The 27,271-nt window shown below is 48.7% G+C and overlaps 2 protein-coding genes across 3 annotated transcripts in view; one reads left to right on the top strand and one right to left on the bottom strand.

Annotated features, from left to right (window-relative positions):
* Window positions 1-415: 415 nt before the first annotated feature.
* PELP1 (proline, glutamate and leucine rich protein 1) overlaps window positions 416-27,271 on the bottom strand; it is a 34,094-nt gene continuing 7,238 nt past the window's right edge. Inside the window, exons 1-17 of one of the 2 annotated variants that reach the window (XM_058431091.1) lie at window positions 22,627-22,761; window positions 20,915-20,979; window positions 20,421-20,526; window positions 11,805-11,954; window positions 11,503-11,574; window positions 5,767-5,826; window positions 5,372-5,522; window positions 5,055-5,181; window positions 4,816-4,903; window positions 4,295-4,383; window positions 4,100-4,216; window positions 3,838-3,985; window positions 3,539-3,698; window positions 2,645-2,700; window positions 2,276-2,482; window positions 724-2,175; window positions 416-563 (exon numbers count right to left, since the gene is read on the bottom strand). In XM_058431091.1, the coding sequence (XP_058287074.1) occupies window positions 471-563; window positions 724-2,175; window positions 2,276-2,482; window positions 2,645-2,700; window positions 3,539-3,698; window positions 3,838-3,985; window positions 4,100-4,216; window positions 4,295-4,383; window positions 4,816-4,903; window positions 5,055-5,181; window positions 5,372-5,522; window positions 5,767-5,826; window positions 11,503-11,574; window positions 11,805-11,933 (2,949 nt within the window). In that variant the 5' untranslated portion in view covers window positions 11,934-11,954; window positions 20,421-20,526; window positions 20,915-20,979; window positions 22,627-22,761 and the 3' untranslated portion in view covers window positions 416-470. Of the gene's footprint in view, window positions 564-723; window positions 2,176-2,275; window positions 2,483-2,644; window positions 2,701-3,538; window positions 3,699-3,837; window positions 3,986-4,099; window positions 4,217-4,294; window positions 4,384-4,815; window positions 4,904-5,054; window positions 5,182-5,371; window positions 5,523-5,766; window positions 5,827-11,502; window positions 11,575-11,804; window positions 11,955-20,420; window positions 20,527-20,914; window positions 20,980-22,626; window positions 22,762-27,271 lie in introns of those variants that run through there. The other variant, XM_032139532.2, reaches the window with a different exon arrangement.
* On the top strand, window positions 22,508-23,103 carry LOC116459228 (large ribosomal subunit protein uL11-like). Its single transcript, XM_032753923.2, has one exon. The coding sequence runs from the start codon at window positions 22,585-22,587 to the stop codon at window positions 23,080-23,082; it is 498 nt and encodes a 165-aa protein (XP_032609814.1). The 5' UTR covers window positions 22,508-22,584; the 3' UTR covers window positions 23,083-23,103.

The raw sequence follows: 27,271 nt of genomic DNA on the forward strand, positions 1-27,271 counted from the left end.
AGACTGAGCAATCACTCAGCCTGCCCTTTCAGACCAAGGGGCCGTATGTTTGAGCAGGCATGCGTGTGGATATGTGCGTGTTAACACAGGTCCACTCACTAGGATACATTCTCCACACATTTCCTACCCCGAATACAAACGCAAAAGCAGGGCTGTGTCTCTATAACTCCTCATTCTTAACCCTACACACAATTCTGCACATTTAGCATCCAGCCAAAATCCTACAATTCTGACACCATCGTGCTGAGTGATGGGACAGTCCATTACCCCCGTATGTCAATGGTTCCTCTCTGGATCGTCAACAAGAGGACAGCTATGGAGACATCTGGGGAATACTATGGACACCCTGAAAAGCCCAGCAGACACTTGAGCTTCTGGCTGGGGACCCAGGTGTGGCAAAAGGCAGAAGCAGCAGTCACTATCTAAGGACATAACTTTATTGGAAACAAAGAGTGGGGTGCAGAAGATGGCTAGGAGTCAGGCTCTGTGGGAGGCGGTGGCTTCTCATCATCAGGGGGACAATCAATGAAGTCGGCCAGCATGGCAGCTGTGTCATCCTGCTCCTTTTAGGCACAAAGATACAAGATTCAGAATAGTCACACACACATACACAGAAGAATGGTTCAGGCTGGGCAAACCTCTCCTAAGATAAGCAGCTGCCACCCCTTCTCCCGCCAGCCCCACCTTCTCACCCAAGGAGCCTTCCCTGCCTGGCCCTCTCACCTTTTCCTGGAGAGCTTCGGCCTCTGTCTCTGTCTCCATCTCTTCTTCTGCAGGTGTCTCTGGTGGGGGCTGTACCTTGTCACTCCCATCCTCAGTCTCCTCTTCCAACAGGGTTGGAGGAGCAGAGGGTTCTTCTTCAACAAGCTCCTGGGGAGGGGGCCCTGCCGCCGGGCTTCCCCCTTCCCTCTCCACCTCTCCCTGGGAGGGGAGCACTTCAGGGGCCAGGGTGGGAGCTGTGTCAGCCCCATGCTCCTCCTCTGTCCCTGGCTCCTCCACTTCCAAAAGCAGCCCGGGTTCTGGTTCTGGCTCAGGCTGCACCTTTGGGGGAGACTCAGGGGGAGGCAGAGCTGGAGGCAGGGTTGGGGGTGGAGGTCCACCTTCTTCTACCTCCCCTCCTGCTGTGCCAAACTCCAGCTCTTCCACCTCTTCCAATTCTTCTTCCTCCTCCTCATCCTCTTCTTCTTCTTCCTCTAACTCACCTTCTTCTTCCTCAAATTCTTCCTCAAACTCTTCCTCCTCCTCTTCTTCCTCTTCAAAATATTCCTCTTCATCGTCTTCCTCTTCCTCAAAGTCTTCTTCTTCTTCCTCTTCTTCCTCTTCTTCTTCTTCCTCTTCTTCCTCTTCCTCCTCCTCTTCATCACTGCTGTTGATATTAATAACTGTCAAATCCTCTTCCAGGGCTGGGGGTCCTCCCCCACCAGGAGTCCCTTCAGGGACCAACTGGGGTGGAGGGAGCGTCACAGGACCAGGAACAGGTGGGGGCGGAGGTGGGGGTGGCGGGAGAGGCCCTGGGGCTGCAGGAAGTTCTTCAGACTCCTCCTTGGCTGGCACAGGAGGGGAGGCTGTTGGTGGCCCAGTGGGGGCTATAGGGGGTGGTGTGGCACCTGAGGGTGGTGGGGGTGGCAGGGGGGGAAGACCCTCGGGCACGATCACCACGCTGTCATCAGAGTCACTTTCCAAGGAGATCTCCACATCAGATGCCTCCTCCTTATCATAGTGGACAAAGGCTGGTCTGGGCACTCTCCCCCCAAAAGTTTCATCTGGGGGTATAGTAGGTGGGGGAGTCCCACTAGGGGCAAGGATGGGGTCCTCATTTGAGCCTGCCCGGTGGTTCTCAGGGCCAGGAAGAAGCCGGGGAGGAACAGACACTAGGCCTGGGACAGAAAGGCCTAGGTGGTTGGCTGTGGTGGGAGGTCCAGGGCGTGCCGAGGGCACAGGGCCTGCTGAGGGCATGGGGCCTGCTGAAGGCATGGGGCCTGCTGAGGGCATGGAGCCCACTGAGGGCATAGGGCCCGGAGGATGGAAGGGTGGGGCCCTGAAGGGCGATGGGGCCTCAGGAGGGGGAACTGGAGCAGGTGTGGGGCAGGTGGGGCCCATGGGCTGCAAGGCAGGAACCCGGGGGTGGGTCAGAGCAGCACAGGTCACCAGTGCTTCTGAGCAGAAAGAGGAGACCTGAGGGAAGAAGAATGTGCAAGTGTGAGCACCAGAAATACTGGGTCTCGGAAACAAGAGACTCCAGGAACCGAAGAGGGGCTTGGCCCGTCGCAGTTACCTCAAGGCTATCTTCTCGCTGGCCGAGGGAGAAGGCTTGCAGGGCACAGGCAAGAGGAGGTGGGCAGCGGGGAGAAGGGGCCAGCAGCAGTGCCAGCAGCAGGCAGTAGAGTTCACGGCGGCAGCGGGAGCTCGTGTACGGGGAGCTGCCTAGGACCTCACCCTGCTGTACACCCATGACCAGGGGGAGGACCAGGTCATGCAGTCTCTGAAAAGGACAGAGCACACCTGGAAACATCCCCAAGACCACCCAACCCTTCTCCAGAGCCTACTCCCAGGTCTGAATGGACCCACCTCTGGGCCACACCCCCCAGTGTGTACAGAGCAGGGGCCCCTTCCCCTATCTCCACGGAGACAAGGCTCCACTAACCCTGTGAGTCTCCTCCTTGATGAGAGGCCCACACATGAGGATGGTCCGGCTGAGGCCTGGGGAAGAAGAACAGTGTGTAAAGGGTAGGCTCCCAACAGGACTGACAGCAAGGGCTTCTGAAGCACACAGCCCAAAATGGGCATCAACTCTGCCACTGCCTATCTTGGCCAACTAGAAACTTCTCAACTAGAAAATGGGGATCATAAAAGTACCTCTACTGTATAGGGCCACTGACAGTATTTAATTGAGACAATGTAAGTAAAAAATTATAAATTTCATAATTTTGCATTTATATATTTGGGGACAATCGGCTCTCCCCTTCCCATGGGATGGGGTGGCAGGCAGTGAAATATATGGGACCCAGAGGAAAGGCATCCATTAACTAACTGCACAGTATCCAATTAGCAACCTCTGTGGACAGGCCAGTGGTTACGGTGAGAGCAGGGAGCTCCCCCAGGCAGCCTGCCCTGGGGAGAATGTCAACTTCACAGGGAGGAGCCTTCCCCGTGTGCTAGAACTCTGCCTGATAGAAAGTGGATACGCCAAGGATGTGCTGAACGCAGGAGGAAGCGGAGGCCTTGGAGGGGCAGTGTCAGCTACCACAGTTCCCAGTCTAACCGCGGGACCCAAGGCCGCCTGCAGCCGTAGCAACGGGGCGGCTGCTTGGGCGCCTCCTCCTGGCCTCTCTGCGGGCTTCCGCCTGGCTCTGCATTTCACAGGCACCTTCCCCTTCACCCGCTGTTTGGGGGATCACTTATCACAGTGGACAAAGGCTGGTCTGGGCACTCTCCCCACAAGTTTCATCTAAGGGTATAGTAGGTAGGGGAGTCCCACTAAGGGAAGGGATGGGGTCCCATTTGAGCCCCAGTGGTCCAGGGCACAGGCCTCACCCACCTCTGAGTGCAGCCGCACACACGTCGCTGTTGGCATTGCTATCCCCTTTCCGGTGGCTTGGCGGGGCCATAGCTTCCCCCACATCCAGCTTTAGCTTCTTGGGGGCGCTGGGCTTCCCAGTTTGCAAACTCCCATCAGGGCTCCCCCGCGGGCTACGCAGCTGGTAGCAGAGGAAACATAAATCACATCCACAGGCAAACAAGAAGGCAGGACAGCCACAGCAGACAGTGTTTCCTGAGCAGGCATACTTGGTCAAAGGGCACAGGATGAGTCCTAAGATGGAGCCGAGGCCTCCTCACCTTAAGGGCATCAGCTGGCGGGGAGATGTCACTGAGCAGGTGGGTGAGCAGGGCCTCTCCAGAGGCTCCTCCCTGAAGCATTCCCGCCGAGGCCCCACAAACCTGCACCCACAGCTCTAATATCGCATACACCTTGGTCCGAACCGTGCTGTGTCATGAGCAAAGATGGCAGTTATGAATGGGGGGTCAACATGCCAGAAGCCCCAGCCCACCTGCACCCACTCATCCCCCTCTCCTCTTTATTCCCTTCCTGGATGGTCACCTGTAAGGCCTCTCCTGGCCTGGAGAGAGGGAATCTCTACCGATGCTCCAGGAATTGAGGACCTGGGGAAGCAGGCGGCTGATCAGGATCCCAAAGCGCAAGAGCCGGCTTCCACACCTGGGGCAGAGAAGGAATGATGACCCTCGTTTCTGGCACGCCCTCTCCCTTCACCACAGCCAGCCCAATCCCACTCACGCGAGGATGAGCGCAGAGAGCAGGTCCAAGGCCTCAAGGTGGATAGAGGGCAGCAGCAGCAGCCGCAGGGGACCATCTCCATGCAAGCTCTGGAGAAAAAAGTGGCAGAGATAGAGTGGGGGAAGAAAGTGAGAGCCAGAGAGAGACAGAAACAGGGACAGACTATTTACATATGTACACACAGGTAAGAAACCCAACCCCTGATCTCAGCTCTCCCAACAAAATCAAACCCCTAGCCTCTAAAACAGACCCTGGATAGAAGGTAAGAAGGATGGCTGGGCCTCTCAGCAATGACTCAACTGATCCCCAAATTCACCCTCCCCCAAGGAAGCATTTGCTACACTCTGACAGCGTGCTCCTGTGTCAGGACACATAGAAAGTAATGGTATTTGGATGAAAGTAGGAAGCTGTCTGGGACGACTCCAGGATGACACTGTTTGGGGAGACTCAGGTCCCCAGTACTTTCCTGGCTGCCTGGTATCCTGAGCAAGGGCTGTGAAGAGATGACAAATCCCACTTACAATATTCTTGCTACCGACGCTGAGGGTCCGGCAGATGAAATCCAGGATTTCCTGCACAGGGACGGACACGGGAGCTCCAAACTCAGAGCTAAAGAGAATCAGAGCAGGGAGACCCTCAGAGCAGGCTCCCTGGCGTAACTCCCACACCCACCTTCATCTCCTTTCTCCTGATGAAGGCGACACTCCCTCATCAATCCCTCCTGCTCCACGCCTCCACTCCCTCCAATACCCACACACACCTGAGCATGAGCCCTAGGCAGCGGGCCAGTCCCGAAAACCTCTGCCGAAGCTGGAGAAGGACATGGGCATCACCATCTTCTGAGGACAGCAGCATCTCTACCCCGGGGCCTTCATTCTGCACAGGAGCTGGCAGAAGCACAACTGCCCTGTACACTGTCTTTCTCCATCCCCTCTGTCATTTCTGGTGGATGACCTGCCTGTATTCTAACCCATTTTCCCCAAAAACCAACTGCCCCATGTCTCTGGGCTCCCCTCCTCTTCCTTCCTGCCACGCTTCTTCACCATTGTTCCACTAACTAGCAGCCCTGGTCCCTACCGGTCTCTGCTCCCTCGTACAGGGCCCCCAGCAGGGTGTGCAGTGAGGCCAGCAGACTGTGTAGCTCCTGCTCCCAGCTCTCGGTGTGCTTCAGGCCTTGGGAAAAGCCAGCCCCTAAAGAGGGCAGCCGGGAATAACACTCACAGGCCAACTGTGGGAGAAAGGACAGGAACCTGGTCAGATGGGCATCCAGCCCAGCCACAGAACCCCCAGCCCCACTAACGCCCAAAAGAGATGGAGATCAGAGACAGCTCTGAGGGAAACCTGAGATGGGACAATGAGGCTGAAGGACCCAGATGGGCATATGAAGGCAGGACAGAAAAGTTGAGGAGGAGCAGCAAGAGACACTCCAGGCTCAGATCCCCGGGCTCTCCCTCTCCCTCCCTGCCCTTTACCTGTTGGAGCTGAGGGCTCAAGGCATCCACCCTAGACAGAAAAAATGAGGCCAGCTTGCCCTGGATGTGGAGGAAAAAAGGAAGAGGCGGGTGAGCCAGCTCTGAGAGCCAGAGATGTACACCCCATCCGTTCCCAGCAGCAGACTCTAAGCCCAGGTCTTTTTTTTCCTACAGACACAAGAAGCAAAGCCCTCTATAGGGCATCAACACCAGGCATGGACATGCTTTCATGGTAAAAGACTCCTCAATGCCAGCTCTGGTCCTCGGCTTCCTGCTTGGGGGCGAAAAGGGCCTGCTGGCCTTGTCCCACAGACAGCTGGGCTTCCTCCTTGACAGTTTTTGCAAAATTTTTCCCTCAAGCCAAAAGGACATAGTACTAAAAAACAATCTCCACACTCCAACTCTCTACCAGCTCACACACAAAAACGAGGGTCCAAGCTGGAAGTTAAGACACTAACCAGAGGTATGAGGGCAGGACAAGGTCAAAAAAGAAGGCTGCTAGAGCAGAAGTAAGGCAGCAAGTCTCGGAGTAGCAATGTCATTCAGCACTTTCTCTGCCTGCTGTGTGAAGGTGCTAGGACAGGAGTGTTTAACCTGAGAACCACAATTTAGTCGCGTATATAATCAAAGGGGCCTGTGAACATGGATGGGGAAAAAAATTACTCCCACTAGCCTATCTGTAAAATGTAGTGTTTCCTTCACTTATAAATGCAAATAGCCGCAGTAGTGTCAGTAGTACCTGTGACTGTCACTAATAGAATCATTTTCATGTCACATTATAATTGTAACACATCCTGAAATATCATTCACATGCATCACTAATTTGCAATTATAGTCGTTGTAAGACCTGCTTCTAGATCTTCTTACTTAACATGTCAATAAAAAAGCACAGGCTGGGTGCAGCAGCTCACGCCTGTAATCCGGGCACTTTGGGAGGTCAAGGCAGGCGGATCACTGGAGCCAAGGAGTTTGAGACCAGTCTGGGCAACATGGAGAAACCCTATCTCTACTAAAAATACAAAAACTTAGCCGGGTGTGGTGGCGCATGCCTGTAGTCCCAGCTACTTGGGAGGCTGAGCTGGGAGGACCACCCGAGCCCAGAACCGAGATCACGCCAGTCAGGGTACTCCAGCCTGGGTGACGAGAGTGAGACCCTGTATCAAAAAGAAAAAAAAAGGCCAGGCACGGTGGCTCATACCTGTAATCCCAGCACTTAGGGAGGCTGAGATGAGCAGATCACGAGGTCAGGAGTTCAAGACCAGCCTGGCCAACATGGTGAAACCCCGTCTCTACTAAAAATACAAAAATTAGCTGGGCACAGTGGCGGGCACCTGTAATCCCAGCTACTTGGGAGGCTGAGGCAGGAGAACTGCTTGAACCCAGGAGGTGGAGGTTGCAATGAGCCGAGATCACGCCACTGCACTCTAGCCTGGGTGACAGAGCAAGACTGTCTCAGAAAAAAAAAAAGAATTAGTAAGGACAACAAGACAAGCATATGGAAAAACAAGAATCTGGAGCCAACACTGGCAACATAGAGAGAAGGGGAAAGAGCAGGCTCACGCTTTCCCCGAGACATCCTAGTGGTGCACACCTGTAGTCCTAGCTACTTGGGAGACTGACGTGGGACGATCACTTGAGCCCAGGAATTCAAGCTTACAGTGAGCTACAATCTTAACACTGCACTCCTGGGTCACAGAGCGAGACCCTATCTCCAAAAACGGCTCAAAAAGCTGGGCTGAGGCCAACAGAAGTCTGCTTATGTGACTGCAGTAAAGCAGTGTACGGTGAAGTGACATGGTTCTAACCACAGGTTACCCTGGCTGACCCACAAAGCAAACCAAAGCGATGACTCACTTGGAACAGTTCACTCAAAACGCATGCACACACACACACAGCATGTCCTGGGGCTCTCTCAAGAGTGGGTCAGTCTTCCCACCCATTCCGAGGAACTGCTCATCAATATGGCAAGGAGGAAGAAGTGAGTTCAAGTCTCTGCAGGAATTGAACTCATGGACTCAGAATCCTTGATTCACATTACTTGGGAGGAGTAATCCTGAGCTTGGAGTCTACGATTACCCTGAGCGTATCCGGGGAATGTAACAGAAAACACAGACACTTCAAAATGGCAATTACCAGTTTTCCTAAGTACTAGTCTGCGAGATTTTCCAAGTGCAAATTGCCCCTGGAGACTCTGCATAACAGATTCTTATCTGAAGTGCTGGCAACCGACAAAGCCAAAACCCTCAACACCCTCAACAGAGGGAAGTTCTCCAGATGAATCTTTTTTTTTTTTTTTTGAGACAGGGTCTCGCTCTATTACCCAGGCTAGAGTGCAGTGCCACGATCTCAGCTCACTGCAACCTCTGCCTCCCAGCTTCAGGGGATCTCCTGCCTCAATGTTCCAAGTAGCTGGAACCACAGGCACACACCACCACACCTAGCTAATTCTTTTGTATTTTTGGTAGAGGTAGGGTTTCACCATGTTGGCCAGGCTGATCTCAAACTCCTGGCAGATGACACTTGATTCTTAGGGAAATAATGGTAGACACTCCCTGGAAAGACCCAGGAACATTTGTTAGTTTGGAAAGGGTACTCAAAATGCAGGCCCTTAAGTTCAACTGTCTGACAAAAGGTTGTGAATTATAGATAAATTCTCCTGACTACTCACACTGAAAATAAAAAAGCAACAGCAGAAGAACACTTAGCATTCTAGTCTCCTTAACTCTTACTATTCACACTTTTACTCTGTTAAGTAACACTCAATTTCCTCTCCACTTTCATGGGGGATGCAGGTAGATAAAGATAATACCTAACAGAGCTGAATCAAAATACACTTTTGCAGTAAAACCAAACCTTTGTTCAGGGACAAACTGCTGGCCTGTGTCATTTGAGAGGTTAACTTACAGAACATTTGACAAGATAACCAGTTTTTACTAAACTTAGTAAAACCTCAGTAAATAACCTCTGCTAATCTTTAATAAAATCGATGAGTCACTCCAAATACCTTCTTGAGAAAAAGTCCTGCCCTGCCTACCCAAGATTCTATTAGCTGTGATTAGTGGCATTCGCATGAAAAGAAGGAACCAGCAAGGACACAACCCCATGCTCATTCAGAACTAGCATCTGCTCAGGCACTTTTCAGATACTGCGAGTAACCAGTTACTAACGACACTGCAGGCACCACTCCCTGATCACTGCAGGTACCACTCCCTGATCACAGCGCTCAGGCCGACGGAACTCTGACTCACAGTCCTTCCCAGGCCAGCGAGCTACACAGCCACTAACAATTGACTAGAGCTGCTATCTGCCCCGGTTTTACAATTACCAGATAATATAACCTTTGGTTACGTCACTTAAGTCCCTCTCAGCTGGTTTTCTCCTCTGTAAAATGCAATGACACAAATTCCACAGAATAATTACAATGATAAAATGAGACAACACATCTTAGACACTCAGGAGAGTGAATGGCACAGTGGGCACCCACTAAAGACCAGTTCCCTTTCCCTCCAAGAGCTTACTTTCTTGCTTTGGTCACAGAACCACATTAATCTCACTTTCTTTTTTTTTTTGGAGACAGAGTCTCATTCTGTCACCCAGGCTGGAGTACAGTGGCGCGATCTTGGCTCACTGCAACCTCCGCCTCCTGGGTCCAAGCAATTCTCCTGCCTCAGCCTCCCAAGTAGCTGGGAATACAGGCACACACCGCCACAGCCAGCTAATTTTTTGTATTTTAGTAGAGGCGAGGTTTCACTGTGCTGCCCAGGCTGGTCTCAAACTCCTGAGCTCATGCAATCCGCCCGCCTTGGCCTCCCAAAGTGCTGGGATTACAGGCCTCATAATCTCACTTTCAAGACAACCTGAATAGCAAACTCCCCCTTGACTAACAATACTAATGGCAAACACAGTTAACTCCACCAGTTAAACAAAAAAATTACTAATTTGCCACAAATTCCAGCTCTCTAGAGATTTGTGTTTCCATCTGATTAAGCAAGTGTCCAATCGTTTGTCAAACCAATGGTGAATATAACAAAATAAGAGAACATTTAATCCACAGGGGAACACCTACTTGTTCTTAGGTACAGTTGGCATCCAATTATACTGCAAACAACAAATGTGCCAATTACAAATGGCCCTTTAACTATGACTGCTTAGGTAGAATTTGTAAACCATTCATGTTTGTTATTGTATCTCCTTAAAAACAAAACTGTAATTCTTCTCCTGACCTCCTCCATCATCTGACCCACATACACCCTGACCTGCCTGTCTGACCTACTAAGGCTCTTTTGTAGTCACCTTGTATGTGTCATGACAACTGGGAGGAAGGGGTCAGGAAGCGACAGAGGGAGTTTAAACAGGAATATACGCAGTAAGAAGTGTTGGGGCAATTGTCCTAGGGAAGTGATGTGTCAGGAAGCATTCCCAGAGAAAATTACAAGACCTTCAAGAATAAAGTAAAGGCTGGGTGCGCAGGTGGCTCATGCCTGTAATCCCAACACTTTGGGAGGCTGAGGCAGGAGGATCACATGGGGCCAGGAGTTCAAGACCAGCCTGGCCAACATGGTGATACCTTGTCTCTACTAAAAATATAAAAATTAGCTGGGCATGGTGGCATACGTCTGTAATCCCAGCTACTCGGAGGCTAAGGCATGAGAATCACTTGGAACCTGGGAGGTGGAGCTTGCAGTGAGCCGATATCACGCCACTGCACTCCAGTCTGGGCAACAGAGACTCTCTCAAAAAAATAAAATGGCCAGGCGCAGTAGCTAATGCCTGTAATCCCAGCTCTTTGGGAGGCCAAGGCAGGCGGATCACGAGGTCAAGAGATCGAGACCATCCTGGCCAACATGGTGAAACCCCATCTCTACTAAAAATACAAAAATTAGCTGGGCGTGGTGGTATGCACCTGTAGTCCCAGCTACTCGGGAGGCTGAGGCAGGACAATTGCTTGAACCCGGGAGGCGGAGGTTGCAGTGAGCCAAGATCACGCCACTGCACTCCAGCCTGGCAACACAGTGAGACTCTGTCTCAAAAAAAATTAATAAAATATGATGTGAATTGGTTGAAGGTTAAAAATTAAAAATAAAATAAAATAAAAAAATAAAGTAAGATAGAAAGCGGGCCAGGCATAGTGGCTCACACCTGTAATCCCAGCACTTTGAGAAGCTGAGGCAGGAGGATCACTTGAGGTCAAGAGTTCAAGACCAGCCTGGGTAACATGGCGAGACCGCCTACAAAAAATTTAATAATTAGCTGGGCGTGGTGGCACACGCCTTAGTCCCAGCTACTTGGGAGGCTCAGGTAGGAGAATTGCTTGAGCCCAGGAGGCCAAGGCTACAGTGAGCCAAGTGTGTGCCACTGCACCCCAGCCTGGACAACAGAGTAAGACCCTGTCTCAAAGAAAAGACAAGGTGGTAGAAAAGTGGGCAGGGCATTTTAAGAGATACAGAAAAGGCAAGGCAGAAAAAGGAAGGAGCCCATGGTTCAGAGTCTGGCTTAGGCATCAAACAGATACAGGTTCCCGTGCCTGCTGTTCTTAGCAAGTTCTCGATTCCAATTTCTTTGGAAAAACGAGGATTAAATGAGGTAAGTGCTACAAAGTGGTAGAAGTGTACTTGTGGAGATAGGTAACTTTAAAGGATAATCAGAAGATAGGTGCTTAGGAATCTCAGGACAGGAATCTGAGGTAGGAGCTCTCAAGGCTTACACTGGTGGGGAGAAGAGTGCATAAATACTTACTTTGAGAGAACCACAAGCCCGAGGGAAATAGGTCATACAAGCCTTCATTCCTTCCAATGCTGACTGCTCACACTGTAGGAAAAACAAAGGGAGAAACGAGAGGCTGAGAGCACCATGTCATCATATTCCATCTCCCCCAGGCACCCAACAAGGGCCCTTCTCCAGAAATCACTTTTTCTCGGCCCCTCCCTCTTCTCACTTCTTCAGTCCTATTCCCCAGTCACTTCCATCAAACAATTAAACAGTGTGTGAAGGTGAGGACTGTGGGCAGCCATGGGGAAGGGCCCAGGGAGACATCTCACCTCTGGCCTGAGGCCCAGCAGGGAGGTGAGTAGGCCTGGGAGGTGGTTCATGGAGATGTCCCGGAACAGTGCAGGCAGCTGGGCTGCATATCGGAGAAGGTCCCTCAGGACAGCCACGGCCAGCTCCATTGTGGCAGGCGGGTCCTGGGTCTAAAGAAAAAATAACGTCCCGTGCTTCCAGCCTCACCCGGATTGTCACCAAAGAGCAGCAGGAGAAAATACAAGCATTCTGAGAAATGCCACGGTTAATGTCAGTATGACCATCCAAGCCACTACCTGGTAGAAAAGACGGCAAGGAGACATGGAGTATCCAAGAGTAACGCCTCTGTCTACAGAAAGGACATGTGTTTACATTTTACTGTTAAGGGTATCTGGGGTCCTAGGAATTTGTGTGGGGGAAAAAAAGAGTAACAAAGCTCTACCTTAAAGACCTGATTAACTGGAAGTTTTCTTTTTTTCTTGAGACAGAGTCTTGCTCTGTCACCCGGGCTGGAGTGCCAATGGCGTGATCTCGGCTCACTCCAAGCTCCGCCTCCCGGGTTCACGCCATTCTCCTGCCTCAGCCTCCCGAGTAGCTGAGACTACAAGCGCCTGCCACCACGCCCAGCTAATTTTTTTGTATTTTTAGTAGAGACGAAATTTCACCATGTTAGCCAGGATGGTCTCGATCTCCTGACCTCGTGATCTGCCCGCCTCGGCCTCCCAAAGTGCTGGATTACAAGCGAGAGCCACCGTGCCCGGTCGAGTTTTCTCTTTTTTTTTTTTTTGAGACAGAGTCTTGCTCTGTCTCCCAGGGTGGAATGCACTGGCACAATCTCAGTTCACTGCAACCTCTGACTCCTGGGTTCAAGCGATTCTCATGCCTCAGCCTCCTGAGTAGCTGGGATTACAGGCATGGACCATCATGCCTGGCTAATTTTTTTTTTGAGGAGTCTCGTCTGTCGCCAGGTGAGTGCAGTGGGCAATCTCGGTATGCAAGTCCGCCTCCGGTTCAGCCTTCTCCTGCCTGACTACAGGCGCCCGCCACCACGCCCGGCTAATTTTTTGTATTTTTAGTAGAGACGGGGTTTCACCAATTTTTGTATTTTTAGTAGAGATGGGGTTTTGCCACATTGGCCAGGCTGGTCTTGAACTCTGGGAGTCAAGTGATCCGCCCACCTCAGACTCCCAAAGTGCTAGGATTACAGGCGTGAGAGCCAAGATGCCCAGCCTTTTTTTTTTTTTTGAGACAGGGTCTCAGTCTGTCATCCAGGCTGGAGTGCAGTGGCGCAATCTCGGCTCACCGCAGCCCTGGAAAGATTTTCCAATGATCTCATACTAATGTTCCCTGCTAGAAAGGGAGAAGAGCACTTTTCAGACTGAAAAATAAGCCTCAGCCATAATAAAACTGCGCCATTTCTTTGAGGTTGCTGCTAGCTGGCTCAAACCCACCCTGGAACCCATGGAGAAAAAACAATTTGAATTTAAAATGACTTCCTTAGAAAATTAATATGTATCTAAGGAAAAAACATCCAGCATATATCTCCTGCTAGATGAGAGGAGGCCATGTGTCAAAAAAAGAGAATACTTATGAAGCAAAAACAGGCAGGCCTACCAACGACACATAGGCCCTCATCACTGTCCAGTAATCCTACCGCATTTCTCTGGTTAACTCTGCTACTTAAGTTTTCTCCTCCAACTTCCAAATCGCTATTTCTCCCACCACAGTCACCTCTGTTTAACCTTGCCCATAACTTCATAGAAAAAACTGAAGCCCAGAGATAATTACAAGTAACTATAAAAACAGCAATTAGTTTTGCACCAATCCAATAAAACAGCCTTTGCTTCCCACTCCCAAACCTCGAAATTTCATCTTCATCCTACCCGCCCTCTCCTGCCCTCTTCCTACCCAAAGACAGTCCCTCCGCTGTGCTTTCAATACTATCCCCTTCCCTCCTCTCAGAACCTTACACTGTCACTCGCTTTATCTCCCTTGAATTTCTAACCAGTCCCCATCACATGGACTCTTCCCACTGACATTTATACAGCTCAAGTCTCTCCCATCTTAAAAAAATCTTGTCTTTTTTATTTTATTTATTTATTTATTTAGAGACGGAGTTTCCTTCTGTAGCCCAGGCTGGAGTGCAGTGGTGTGATCTTGGCTCACTGCAACCTCCGCCTCCCGGGTCCTGGTTCAAGGGATTCTCCTGCCTCAGCCTCCCTCATAGCTGGGATTACATGCCACCATGCCCAGTTAATTTTTGTATTTTTAGTAGAGACGGGGTTTCACCATGTTGGCCAGACTGGTCTTGAACTCCTGACCTCATTATCTGCCTGCCTCAGCCTCCCAGAGTGCTGGGATTACAGGTGTGAGCCACCGAAAAAGTCTTTTCTTGAGCCCATACTTCACTTGCCAAATCCCAGTAATCACCCAATTTCTCTCCCTCATCGTTAGAGCCCAGCATCTCAAAAATTTCCAATCTTCCCTCCTTCCATTTCCCTTCTCCCATTTGCTTCGTATCCCATGCCAGTCTAGCTTCAGCGTCCACTGCTCCAGCAAAACCACTCTCACTGTGTGGTCTTACCACCCATGCTGCTAATCTGGTCAGCAATTCTCAGTCTGCGTGTTGTCCCACCTCAGGAGGCACACACAGAAATAACTCCTCCCTCATCCCTCAAATAGTCTTCGCTTGGCCCCCTCCAGCCCGCAATCCTGGTTATCTTCTTCTTTCTGTTGGCCTGTCTCAGTCTCCTTCGTCAGTCCATCTTCCTCTACCTGACCATTAAGTGTGGTGTGCTTTAAAATCCAGTCCATAAAAGGGCTCATTTTGATCATCTCATCCTCAGCTTCAACTGCCATCTAAACACTGAAGACTCTTCCCCTAGTAAAAGATGCCAGGCCAGGCACAGTGGCACACGCCTGTAATCCCAACACTTTGGGAGGCCAAGGTGGGAGGACTGCTTGAGCCCAGGAGTTCGAGACCAGCCTGGACAACATAGCAAGAACCCATCTGTACAAAACAATTTTTTTAATTAGCAGGGGGTGGTGGTGCACGCCTGTAGTCCCAGTATTGGTGGGGGCGGTGGGGGGTACTGATGTGAGCACCAGAGGTCAAGGCTGCAGTGAACCATGATCACACCACTATATTTCAGCCCAGGTGACAAAATGAAACCATGTCTTTAAAAGAAACAAAAAAAGGGCTGGGCCTGGTGGCTCACACCTGTAATCCCAGCACTTTGGAAGGCCGAGGTGGGCAGATCACATGAGGCCAGGAGTTCAAGACCAGCCTGGCCAACATGGTGAAACCCCATCTCTACTAAAAATACAAAAATTAGCCAGGTGTGGTGATGGGCGTCTGTAATCCCAGCTACTCAGGAGGCTGAGGCAGAAAAATCGCTTGAACCCGGGAGGCGGAGGTTGCAGTGAGCGGAGACTGTGCCACTGCACTCCAGCCTGGGCCACAGAGCTAGACTCCACCTCGGAAAAAAAAAAAAAGCCAACTAAAGCCTCCACCCACTGAACCATCGGGGCTACACCGAGATGCCTGGCCACTTCCACTGATGCCAGATCAGGGGGATAGTTACTAATGGTGCTTCTACTGAATGCTCAAGGCCACAGCCATGGGATTTTCTTCCCACACCTCCAAATCTGTCTTCCAATGTTCAGGAATCCAGGAGTCACCCTGGACATGTGTTCTACTTGATGCTAACCTCTCCTCAGCATCTGCCACTCTGACACTAAATCTCTCTCAAACCTATATCATTCTCATCAGTTCTACTGCCACAACCCTAGTCCAAGCTATGGTGAATGTTCTCCTAGATTACTTTAGTAGCCATCTACATAGTCTTTCTGCTTCCAATCTGTTCCTTTCTAATCCATTATCCACAGGCAGCCAGAGATAGATAGATAGATAGATAGATAGATAGATAGATAGATAGATAGATAGATAGATATATTTTTTTTTTTTAGATGGAGTCTCACTGTCACCCAGGCTGGAGTGCAGTGGCGCGATCTCGGCTCACTGCAACCTCCACCCCCCGGGTTCAAGCAATTCTCCCACCTCGGCCTCCCAAGTAGCTGGGATTACAGGCGCCCGCCACTATGCCTGGCTAATTTTTGTATTTTTAGTAGAAACAGGGTTTCACCATGTTGGCCAGGCTGGTCTCGAACTCCTGACCTCAGGTGATCCGCCCACCTCGGACTCCCAAAGTGCTGGGATTACAGGCATGAGCCACCATATCCGGCCACAGAGAGATACTTTCAATCACCACCACCCTCCTCATCCCTGCTTAAAACCTTCCATGAGTTGCCACTACTCCAAGAATAAAAGCCAAAATCCTTAGCATGGTCTATAAGGCCATACGCTACTTGGTCCCCAGTCTTCCTATCACCCCAGCCACATCTTATCAATTCTAGCCACATGCTGGAATTCTTCAAACAGGCCACGCTCCTCTTCTCTCACGGCTTTGGCACAATAGAACAGTCTCTTAACTCAATTAACTCCTATTGATCAGTTCAGAAAAGCTCTCCCTGGACAGCTGGCCCTGATCACAACTACCCATACCACCCCAGCTGAAGTCAGATTCTCCTGTTACATGTTTTCTGAGAACTATAGTCTTTACCTCCACAGCACCTACCTCAGTTTATCATTTCACATTCATTTATATAATTATTCAATTAAAGTATCTTCACTGGGTGTAGTGGCTCACACCTGTAATCCCAGCACTTTGGGAGGCCAAGGTGGGTGGATCACAAGGTCAGGTGATCGAGATCATCTTGGCTAACATGGTGAAACCCCATCTCTACTAAAAATACAAAAAATTAGCCAAGTGTGGTGGCACGTGCCTGTAGTCCTAGCTACTTGGGAGGCTGAGGCAGGAGAATTGCTTAAACCTGGGAGGCGGAGGTTGCAGTGAGCCAATCATACCACTGCACTCCAGCCTAGGCGACACAGCAAGACTCTATCTCAAAAAAAAAAAAAAAAGTATCTTCAACAGGAATCAGTAAATGATGGTCTATGGGTGCCTGTTTTTGCATGGCCCACAAACTAAGAATGGCTTTTACCTTTTAAAGGATTGGAAAACAAACAATATACAATAGAAACCATATGTGGTTCACAAAGCATAAACATTTCCTATTTGTAAACATTTACTTCATAGAAAAAGTGCTAGACTCTGAGCACCATGAAAGCAGGGTCCACGTACATCTCACTGTCTCCCCGGAGCTTGGTACACTGCCTGCCATATGTGCTCAGAAAATTCTTGTTAAATAACTAAGTGGAGATGTTATCAAAGGATGTAAAAGTAGGGGAAAAAATTAAAACGTTAAAAGAGTAACAAAGTATGGCCGGGCACGGTGGCTCACGCTTGTAATCCCAGCACTTTGGGAGGCCGAGGTGGGCGGATCACGAGGTCAGGAGATCGAGACCACGGTGAAACCCCGTCTCTACTAAAAATACAAAAAATTAGCCGGGTGTGGTGGCGGGCGCCTGTAGTCCCAGCCACTCGGAGAGGCTGAGGCAGGAGAATGGCATGAACCCGGGAGGCGGAGCTTGCAGTGAGCTGAGATCGCGCCACTGCACTCCAGCCTGGGCGACAGAGCGAGACTCCATCTCAAAAAAAAAAAAAAAAAGAGTAACAAAGTATGACAAACCCACAACCAACCTTATACTGAACAGGAAAAGTTGAAAGCATTCCCCTTGAGAACAACAAGACAAAGATGCCCATTTTCACCACTTCTATTCAACTTAGTACTGGAAGTCCTAGCCAGAGCAGACAAGAGAAAGAAATAAATGGCGTCTAGGCCAGGCGCAGGGCTCACACCTGTAATCCTAGCACTTAGGGAGGCCAAGGCAGTCAGATCACCTGAGGTCAGGAGTTCGAGACCAGCCTAGCCAACATGGCAAAACCCTATCTCTACTAAAAATACAAAAATTAGCCGGGCGGGGTGGCAGGCGCCTGTAATCCCGGCTACCTGGGAGGCTGAGGCAGAAGAATTGCTTGAACCCAGAAGGTGGAGGTTGCAGTGAGCCAAGACTGCACCACTGCATTACAGCCTGGGCAACAGAATGAGAGACTCCATCTAAAAAAAAAAAAAAAAAAGGAAGAAATAAAGGACATCTAAACAGTAAAGGGGAAGTCAAACTGTCCCTATTCACCAGTGATACGATCATATACCTAGAAAACCCTAAAGACTCATCCAGAAAGCCCCCAGATCTAATAAATGAAGCCAGTAAAGTTTCAGGATACAAAATCAATGTATACACATCAGCAGCACTGCTATACACCATCAGCAACCAAGCTGAGAAAAAAATCAAGAACTCAACCACTTTTACAACAGCTACAACAAAAAAAAAATAAAATACTTAGGAATATACCTAACCAAGGAGGTGACAGACCTCTACAAGGAAAAACTACAAAACACTGCTGAAAGAAATCACAGACGACACAAACAAACAGAAACACATCCCATGCTCATGGATAGGTAGAATATTGTGAAAATGGCCAATACTGCCAAAAGCAATCTACGAAGTCAATGCAATTCCCACCAAAATACCACCATCATTCTTCACAGAACTAGAAAAAAGAATCCAAAAATTCATATGGAACCAAAAAAGATCCCACAAAGCCAAAGCAAGGCTAAGCAAAAAGAACAAATCTGGAGGCATCACATTATCCGACTTCAAAATATACTACAAGGCTACAGTTACCAAAACAGCATGATACTGATATAAAAATAGGCACATAGACCAATGGAACAGAAGGGAGAACCCAGATATAAAGCCAAATACTTACGGCCAATTGATCTTCAACAAAGCAAACAAAAACATAAAGTGGGGAAAGGACACCCTTCTCAACAAATGGTTCTGGGATAATTGGCTAGCCACACGTAGAAGAATGAAACTGGATCCTCATCTCTCACCTTACACAAAAATCAGCTCAAGATGGATCAAGGACTTAAATCTAAGACCTGAAACCATAACAATTCTAGAAGATAACATCAGAAAAACCCTTTTAGACATTGGCTTAGTCAAAGAGTTCATAACCAAGAACCCAAAAGCAACAAAAACAAAGATAAATAGATGGGACTTAACTAAAAAGCCTCTGCACAGCAAAACAAATAATCGGTAAACAACCCACAGAGCGGGAGACAATCTTCACAAACTGTGCATCTGACAAAGGACTAACATCCAGAATTTACAAAGAATTCAAACAAATCAGCCAGAAAAAAACAAATAATCACATCAAAAAGTGAGCTAAGGATATGAATAGGCAATTCTCAAAAGAAGATATACAAATGGCCAACAAACATGAAACATCACTACCATTTGATCCAGCAATCCCACTACTGGACATCTACCCAGAGGAAAAGATGCCATTATATGAAAAAGACCCTTGCGCACAATATTTAATAGCAGCACACTTCACAATTGCAAAAACATGGAACCAGCCTAAATACCCATCAACCAACAAGTGGATAAAGAAAATGTGGTGTAGGCCAGGAGTGGCGGCTCATGCCCGTAATCCCAGCACTTTGGGAGGCCAAGGCAGGCGGATCACGAGGTCAGGAGTTGGAGACCAGCCTAGCCAACATGGTGAAACCTCGTCTCTACTAAAATTTTAAAAATTAGCCAGGCGTGGTGGTACACGCTTGTAATCCTAGCTACTCAGGAGGCTGAGGCAAGAGAATTGCTTGAACCCAGGAGGCAGAGGTTGCAGTGAGCTGAGATCGCGCCACTGCACGCCAGCCTGGGTGACAGAGCGAAACTCTGTCTCAGAGAGAGAGAGAGAGAGAGAGAGAGATAGAAAGAAAATGTGGTGTATATATACCATAGAATACTACTCAGCCATAAAAAGGAACAAAATAATGGCATTCGCAGCAACCTGGATGGCGTTAGTGACCATTAATCTAAGTGAAGTAACTCAAGAATGAAAAACAAAACATCGTATGTTCTCACAACTGAGAGTTAAGCTATGAGGACGCAAAGGCATAAAAATGATATAATGAACTCTGAGGACTCAGGGGGAAGGGTGGGAGATGGGTGGGGGATAAAAAACTACATATTGAGTACAATGTACACTGCTCAGGTGATGGGTGCACCAAAATCTCAGAAATTACCACTAAAGAAATTATCCATGTAACCAAACACCACCTGTTCCCCCAAAACTACTGAAATAAATATATATATATATATAGGCTGGGTGCAGTGGCTCACACCTGTAATCCCAGCACTTTGGGAGGCTGAGGCAGGCGGATCACTTGAAGTCACGCATTTGAGACCAGCCTGGCCAACATGTTAAAACCTCGTTTCTACTAAAAATACAAAAATTAGCCAGGCGTGGTGGCAGAGGCCTGTAATCCCAGCTACTCAGGAGGCTGAGGCAGGAGAATCACTTGAACCCAGGAGGCAGAGGTTGCAGTGAGCCAAGATCATGCCATTGCCCTCTAGCCTGGGTAACAAAGCGAGACTCCATCTCAAAAAAAAGTTTCTATTTGAAGCTTATCCTCTCCACATCAGGGAACTGTTTCCAATTATTCTCAGAACTACATGTCCAAGTTGAAAAGAACATGCCACATCCAAGATGGGGAATAAGGTGGGGGAGGAGGAGGAAGTAGGGCAGCAGCTGAATCCTCACCTGTAACACCTGCTGAATGCTCCGAAGCCAAGACACACAGTGCTGCTGGAATAGCTCTGTGGGGCTCTCCCCTACCAGCAGGGACAGCAGACACAGGCCCTCGAACCTTCAAAGAAAGAAGAGAGTCATGATAAGTGAGCAGCGGCTAGACTTCAGAGAAAGTGACTGACTGCTCTTTTATTCTCACTAGGCTATAGCAAGACTTCACTCCCAGATCCACTGTGGTTTCCAACTCCTGAAATACTTGGAATGAGGTGGAAGAAGCAAAGAAAGAAGGGAGCAGAGGTAATCCCAGGGGGGAATAGGACATCTGGGAGCTAGAAAAGGTAGGGTTCAAATCAAGTGAGCTCACAAAAGAAATGTAACTCTCCACACTCTTGGGAATAGAGAGAGGTCTTGAATCCTGGGGACGGTGACAATGAAAGGAAAGATGTACATATGCCCACTTCCTAAGGGAACATGCCCCTGGAGAAAAAAAAGGGCCAAAGACTTACCGAGTTTTGATGGAACTGAGACGTGCATTACTGAGACTCACCAATGCCCCAAGAGCTGAAAGGTTCTGGAGGAAAGAAAACAGGGAAGCAAGTCAGAAACGGGATGTTAAAAATGCAGAAGATTCTTCAAGCCCTTCTTCGTCCCAGCACCTATGAAGCCTTTCTGAAGTCGCACCTCCTCTGAGGCCAAAAGGCCATCCCACTAGAAGCCTTGAGCTTTTCCCCTTTTTTCCTGTGGGAAAGGCTGTTTCTCGGCCTTTCCTCGAGTTATATTTTGCCTGATCCTTCCCCCCATGCCCCACCCAAGTAGTGCCAAACAGAGGACACCCCAACTAATCCCACTACCAGACTTCAAAGATGGGTTTGCTTCACCTCTGTATGTCTGGACAGCACCTAATAGAAGACATCCATAAATGCTTGCTGAATGGACACTGAACTCATCCCTTATCCTTCCTTCACCCTCAAACAAATCCTCCTCCTCCTATTCCTGGCTTCCTTACAGCTGTAAAAATGCCAACATAGACTGGGTCAACCAGAATCCTCCTTCCAGTTCTCCCCTTCTCTCACATTCTGGAAGCCCACGAAAGATGTTTCCTCATCAGCCCCCCAGGTAACCTCTCCATGCCCCCAATGACCAGCCTCCTCTCACGGCACCCTCATCTCCCTAACGGCATGCATCACTCCTTCTTCCAACATACACACTATGCATGAGGTTAGGTGAAGGAATACAGAGCTGAATAAAATTAATAAGGTCTCTCCCTTTTGTGGAGGGAAATGTTTATTCATTTGTTCAATAAATATTTACTTGACATGGCTGGGCACGGTGGCTCACACCTGTAATCCCAGCACTTTGGGATGCCAAGGCAGGTGGGTCACCTGAGGTCAGGAGTTCGAGACCAGCCTGGCCAACATGGTGAAACCCTGTCTCTACTAAAAATACAAAAATTAGCTAGTTACGGTGACACGCGCCTGTCATCCCAGCTACTCGGGAAGCTGAGGCAGGAGACTCGCTTGAACCCGGGAGGCAGAGGTTGCAGTGAGCTGAGATCACACCATTGCACTCCAGCCTGGGCAACAAGAGCAAAACTCCATCTCAAAAAAAATAAAGCCATTTAGCAGAGACCTAAAGGAAAGTGAGAATAAGATATATTGGTACTCTCATACATTTATCACAAATATAAAATGGCACAGCCACTTTGGAAAGCAATCTGGCAGCTCCTCAAAAAGTTATACACAGAGTGAACACATGACCCAGCTATTCCATCCTACGTATATACCCAAGAGAAATGAAAACCTACATCCCCACCATAACTTGTACATGGACGTTCACAGCAGCATCATTCATAATAACCAAAAAGGGAAAACAACCCAAACGTCCACCCATTGGTGAACAGATCAAATGTAGTGCAGCAGCGCCCCCTTATCTGCAGGGGGTGCTTCCAAAACCCCAGGCAGGTACCTGAAACCTCAGAAACTTCGGATACTACCAAACCCTACATAAACTATTTTTTTTTCCTATACATACAAGCCTATGAAAGATTTTATCAGTTAGGCACAGTAAGAGATTAACAACCACTAACAGCTCTCGGCTTTCGGCTCGGAGGAGGCCAAGGTGCAACTTTCTTCGGTCGTCCCGAATCCAGGTTCATCCGACACCAGCCGCCTCCACCATGCCGCCGAAGTTCGACCCCAACGAGATCAAAGTCGTATACCTGAGGTGCACCAGAGGTGAAGTCGGTGCCACTTCTGCCCTGGCCCCCAAGATCGGCCCCCTGGGTCTGTCTCCAAAAAAGGTTGGTGATGACATTGCCAAGGCAACGGGTGACTGGAAGGGCCTGAGGATTACAGTGAAACTGACCATTCAGAACAGACAGGCCCAGACTGAGGTGGTGCCTTCTGCCTCTGCCTTGATCATCAAAGCCCTCAAGGAACCACCAAGAGACAGAAAGAAACAGAAAAACATTAAACACAGTGGGAATATCACTTTTGATGAGATCGTCAACATTGCTCGACAGATGCGGCACCGATCCTTAGCCAGAGAACTCTCTGGAACCATTAAAGAGATCTTGGGGACTGCCCAGTCTGTGGGCTGTAATGTTGATGGCCACCACCCTCATGACATCATAGATGGTATCAACAGTGGTGCTGTGGAATGCCCAGCCAGTTAAGCACAAAGGAAAATATTTAAATAAAGGATCATTTGACACACACACACACACAAAAAAACAAAACCACTAATAATACAGTACAGCAACTATAATAATATGCCAGCATCTCTACTCTTACGCTTTGGGCCATTATGAAGTAAAACAAAGGTGACGTGAACACGAGCACTGCAATACCGCCACAGTGGATCTGATCACCGAGATGGTTACTAAGTGACCCTTAGGCAGGGAGCGTGTGCAACATGGATACACTGGACAAAAGGATGATTTATGTCCGATTCACGTCCCAGGTAGGATGAAGCAGAACTGCTCGAGAGTCCATCATGCTGCTCAGAATGGCATGTAATTTAAAACTTATGAATTACTTATTTCTGGAATTTTCCACCTAATATTTTCAGACCACGGTCGACCACAGGTAAGTAAAACCACGGAAAGGGAAAGCACAGGTAAGAGGGGACTACTGGATAAAAGGCCATAAATACGAATGAAGTTTTAGCCGGGCACAATGGCACCTGCCTGTAGTCCCAGCTACTTGGGAGGCTGAGGCATAAGAATCACTTGACTAATCCTAAGAGTTTGAATCCAGCCTAGGCAACACAGCAAGACCCAACACAGCAAAACAGAAAAGAGTAATAAAGTCTTGATACATGGATGAACCTTGAAAACTGACTGCTAAGTGAAAGAAGCCAAACCCAAAGGCTACATATTATACAATTCATTTCTATCAAATGGCCAGAATAGGCAAATCTCTAAAGAAAAAAAGTAGATTAGTGTTTGCCTAAAGCTGGAAGCAGCCAGGGAGGGCTTGGTGGGCAATGGGAATATCTGTAAGTGGGTACAGAATTCCTTTATGGAGTGATGAAAATGTTCCAAAACTGAACACGGCAATGACTGCACAACTCTGCAAATATACTAAATCCACGGAATTGTATACTCTAAGTGAGTGAACTGTGGCTGGGCGCAGTGGCTCATGCCTATAATCCCAGTACTTTGGGAGGCCAAGGTGGGCAGACCACCTGAGGTCAGGGGTTTGAGACCAGCCTGGCCAACATGGTGAAACACCATCTCTACCAAAAATACAAAAAAAAAAAAAAAAAATCAGCCAGGCGTGGTGGCAGGCGCCTGTAATCCCAGCTACTCCAAAGGCTGAGGCAGGAGAACTGCTTCAGAATGGGAGGCAGAGGTTGCAGTGAGCCAAGATCATGCCACTGCACTCCAGCCTGGTGACAGAATGAGACTCCACCTCAAAAAAATAAAATAAAATAAAATTAAAATAAAATGGGCCGGGTGCGGTGGCTTACGCCTGTAATGCCAGCACTTTGGGGGGGCCGAGGCGGGTGGATCATGAGGTCAGCAGTTCAAGACCAGCCTGGCCAACATGGTGAAACCCCGGCTCTGCTAAAAATACAAAAATTAGCCAGGTGTGGTGGTGGGCGCCTGTAATCCCAGCTACTCGGGAGGCTAAGGCAGGAGAATCGCTTGAACCTGGGAGAATCGCTTGAACCTAGGATGTAGAAATTGCAGTTTGCCAAGATAGCGCCACCGTACTCCAGCCTGGGGGACAATGCAAGACTCCATTTCGAAAAAAATAAAAGGCCAGGCACCGTGACTTACGCTTGTAATCCCAGCACTTTGGGCAGCCGAGGCGGGTGGATCAGGAGGTCAGGAGTTTGAGACCAGCCTGGCCAACATGATGAAAACCCGTCTCTACTAAAAAATACAAAAATTAGCCGGAAATGGTGGCGAGTACCTGTAATCCCAACTACTAGGGAGGCTGAGGCAGGAGAATCGCTTGAACCTGGGAGGCAGAGGTTGCAGTGAGCCAAGATCACACCACTGCACTCCGGCCTGGGCAACAGGATAAGACTCCATCGCGAAAAAATAAATAAATAAATAAATAAATAAATAAATAAATAAATAAATAAATAAATAAAATGGCTAAAATTGTAAGGTTTGTGAATTATATCTCAATAAAGCTGTTTTGGCCAGGCATGGTGGCCGTAATCCCAAAATTCTGGGAAACCAAGGCAGGCGAATCACTTGAGGCCAGGAGTTCCAGACCAGCCTGGGCAACACAGAGAGACCCCATCTCTACAAAAAATTTTTTTAAATTAGCCAGGTACAATGGCATGCACCTGCAGTCCCAGCTACTCGGGAGGCTGAGGCAGAAGGATGGCTTGAATCCAGTTGTTCAACGCTGCAGCGAGCTATGAACACACTACCACACTCCAGCCTGGGCAAAAGAGTGAGACCCTCTCTCTTAAAAAAAAAAAAAAAAAAAAAAAAATCTGGCCGGGGCAATGATTCACGCCTGTAATCCCAGCACTTGGGGAGGCCAAGGTGAGTGGATCACTTGAGGTTAGGAGTTTGAGAACAGCCTGGCCAATGTGGTGAAACTAAAAATCTAAAAATCTACTAAAAATACAAAAATGAGCCAGACGTGGTGGTGTGGTTTCGCCATATTGGTCAGGCTGGTCTCCAACTCCTGACCTCAGGTGATCTGCCCGCCTTGGCCTCCGAAAGTGCTGGGATTACAGGAGTGAACCACCCTGACCCGCCCAGTGAAGCTGTTTTTATAAAAAGGCATACTGATAACCATAAAAAAAGAGTGTTCCAGGAAAAGAAAAAAAAACAACAAAGGCTGGGCAAGGGGCTCATGACTGTAATCCCAACATCGGGAGGCCAAGGCAGGAGGACCGCTTGAGCCCAGGAGGTCAAGATCAGCCTGTGCAACCGAGGGAGACCCCATCTCCACAAAGAATTTTTAAAAACTAGCCGGACATGGTGGAGGGCACCTGTGGTCACAGCTACTTGGGAGGCTAAGGTGGGAGGGTTGCTTGACCCTGGGAAGTCAAGACTGCAGTGAGCCATGATCGCCACCACTACACTCCAGCCTGAACGGCAAAGCAAGATCCAGTCTCAAAAAAGAAAAATAAAAAGAGCGAAGACTGTGAGATGAGAGCATACTTCGTATTTCCGAAGAACAACAAGGAGGCAAATTGCTGATGGAGAAAAGTGAGCAAGGTGGAGAGGAGTAACCAGTGATGAAGGTTAAGGGAGTGGGGCCAGAATGTGCAGAGCCATATAGGTGATTACTGACTTTCACCCTGAATAAGATAAAAGCCACAAGGGGGAGACAGAAATTGCGCAGAGGAGTGACAATATCTGACTTCTGGTTTGCTTTTTGTTTTTTTTTTTTTTTTTAAATCAACAGCATTTGTGTTGTCTTGTTGAAAAGGCAGAAGCAAACAGATGAGGTAGAAGGTTACTGTAATATTCCGGACAAATGATGATGCAGCTTGAAGAATGTGGTAACTGTGGAGATACGAAGCAGTCAAAATCAGGAAGTACTGTGAAGGTAGAGCCAACGGGATGTGCCACCAAACTGCAAATGGGTGGAAAATAAAAAGAAGGGTGCAAGATAACGCCAAGGTTTTTTGCTGAACAACTAGAAAGATGAAGCTGCCATTCACCGAGAAGGGAACTAATGCAGGAGGAGCAGGTTTTGGGGTGACAATCAGGAATTCAGTTTCAGATCTGTTCAATCTGTGATGTGTATTTAACATGAAAATGGAGATGCCAAATAGGCACCGGGTAGACAAGTGTGAAGAGAACTTCTGACTGGAGATGTAAACTCAGGGGTTGTTGCCCTTGAGACTGGATCCGTTCACCAAGGGAATAAGAGTAAAGAGAGAAGAGAAACAGTGCAAGGCCTGGGTTGTAGGCACTCAAACCTTCAGAGGTCACAGAGGTGAGGAGGGATCAAATCTTTACTGGAAAGGAGTAATCAGTGTGGTAACAGGAGAATCGAGAGGAGAGGAGAGGGGCTGGGAGGGTGACTCACGCCTATAATCCCAGCACTTTAGGAGGCTAAAGTGGGAAGACTGCTTGAGTTCAAGAGTTCAAGACCAGCCTGAGCAACATAGGGAGACCTTGTTTCTACTAAAAATCAAACAAATTAGCTGGGTGTGGGGGCACACACCTGTGGTCCCAGCTACCCAGAAGGCTGAGGAGGGAGGACTGCCTCAGCCTGGAAGACCAAGGCTGCAGTGAGCCATGATCACGCCACCGCACTCCAGCCTGGGCAACACAGCGAGACCCTGTCTCAATGAAACAAACAAACAAACAAAAACAAAAAGGTGAGAGATATCCCAGAAGTCAAGTGAAGACAGTTTTTTAAATAGGAGGGTAT

The sequence above is a fragment of the Hylobates moloch genome, unplaced genomic scaffold (genome assembly GCF_009828535.3).
Source record: "Hylobates moloch isolate HMO894 unplaced genomic scaffold, HMol_V3 SCAFFOLD_19, whole genome shotgun sequence".
NCBI lineage: Eukaryota > Metazoa > Chordata > Mammalia > Primates > Hylobatidae > Hylobates > Hylobates moloch.

Bases quoted from the DNA above. Each gene is read 5' to 3' on its own strand.
- LOC116459228 (XM_032753923.2), top strand. From the start codon at position 22,585: ATGCCGCCGAAGTTCGACCCCAACGAGATCAAAGTCGTATACCTGAGG.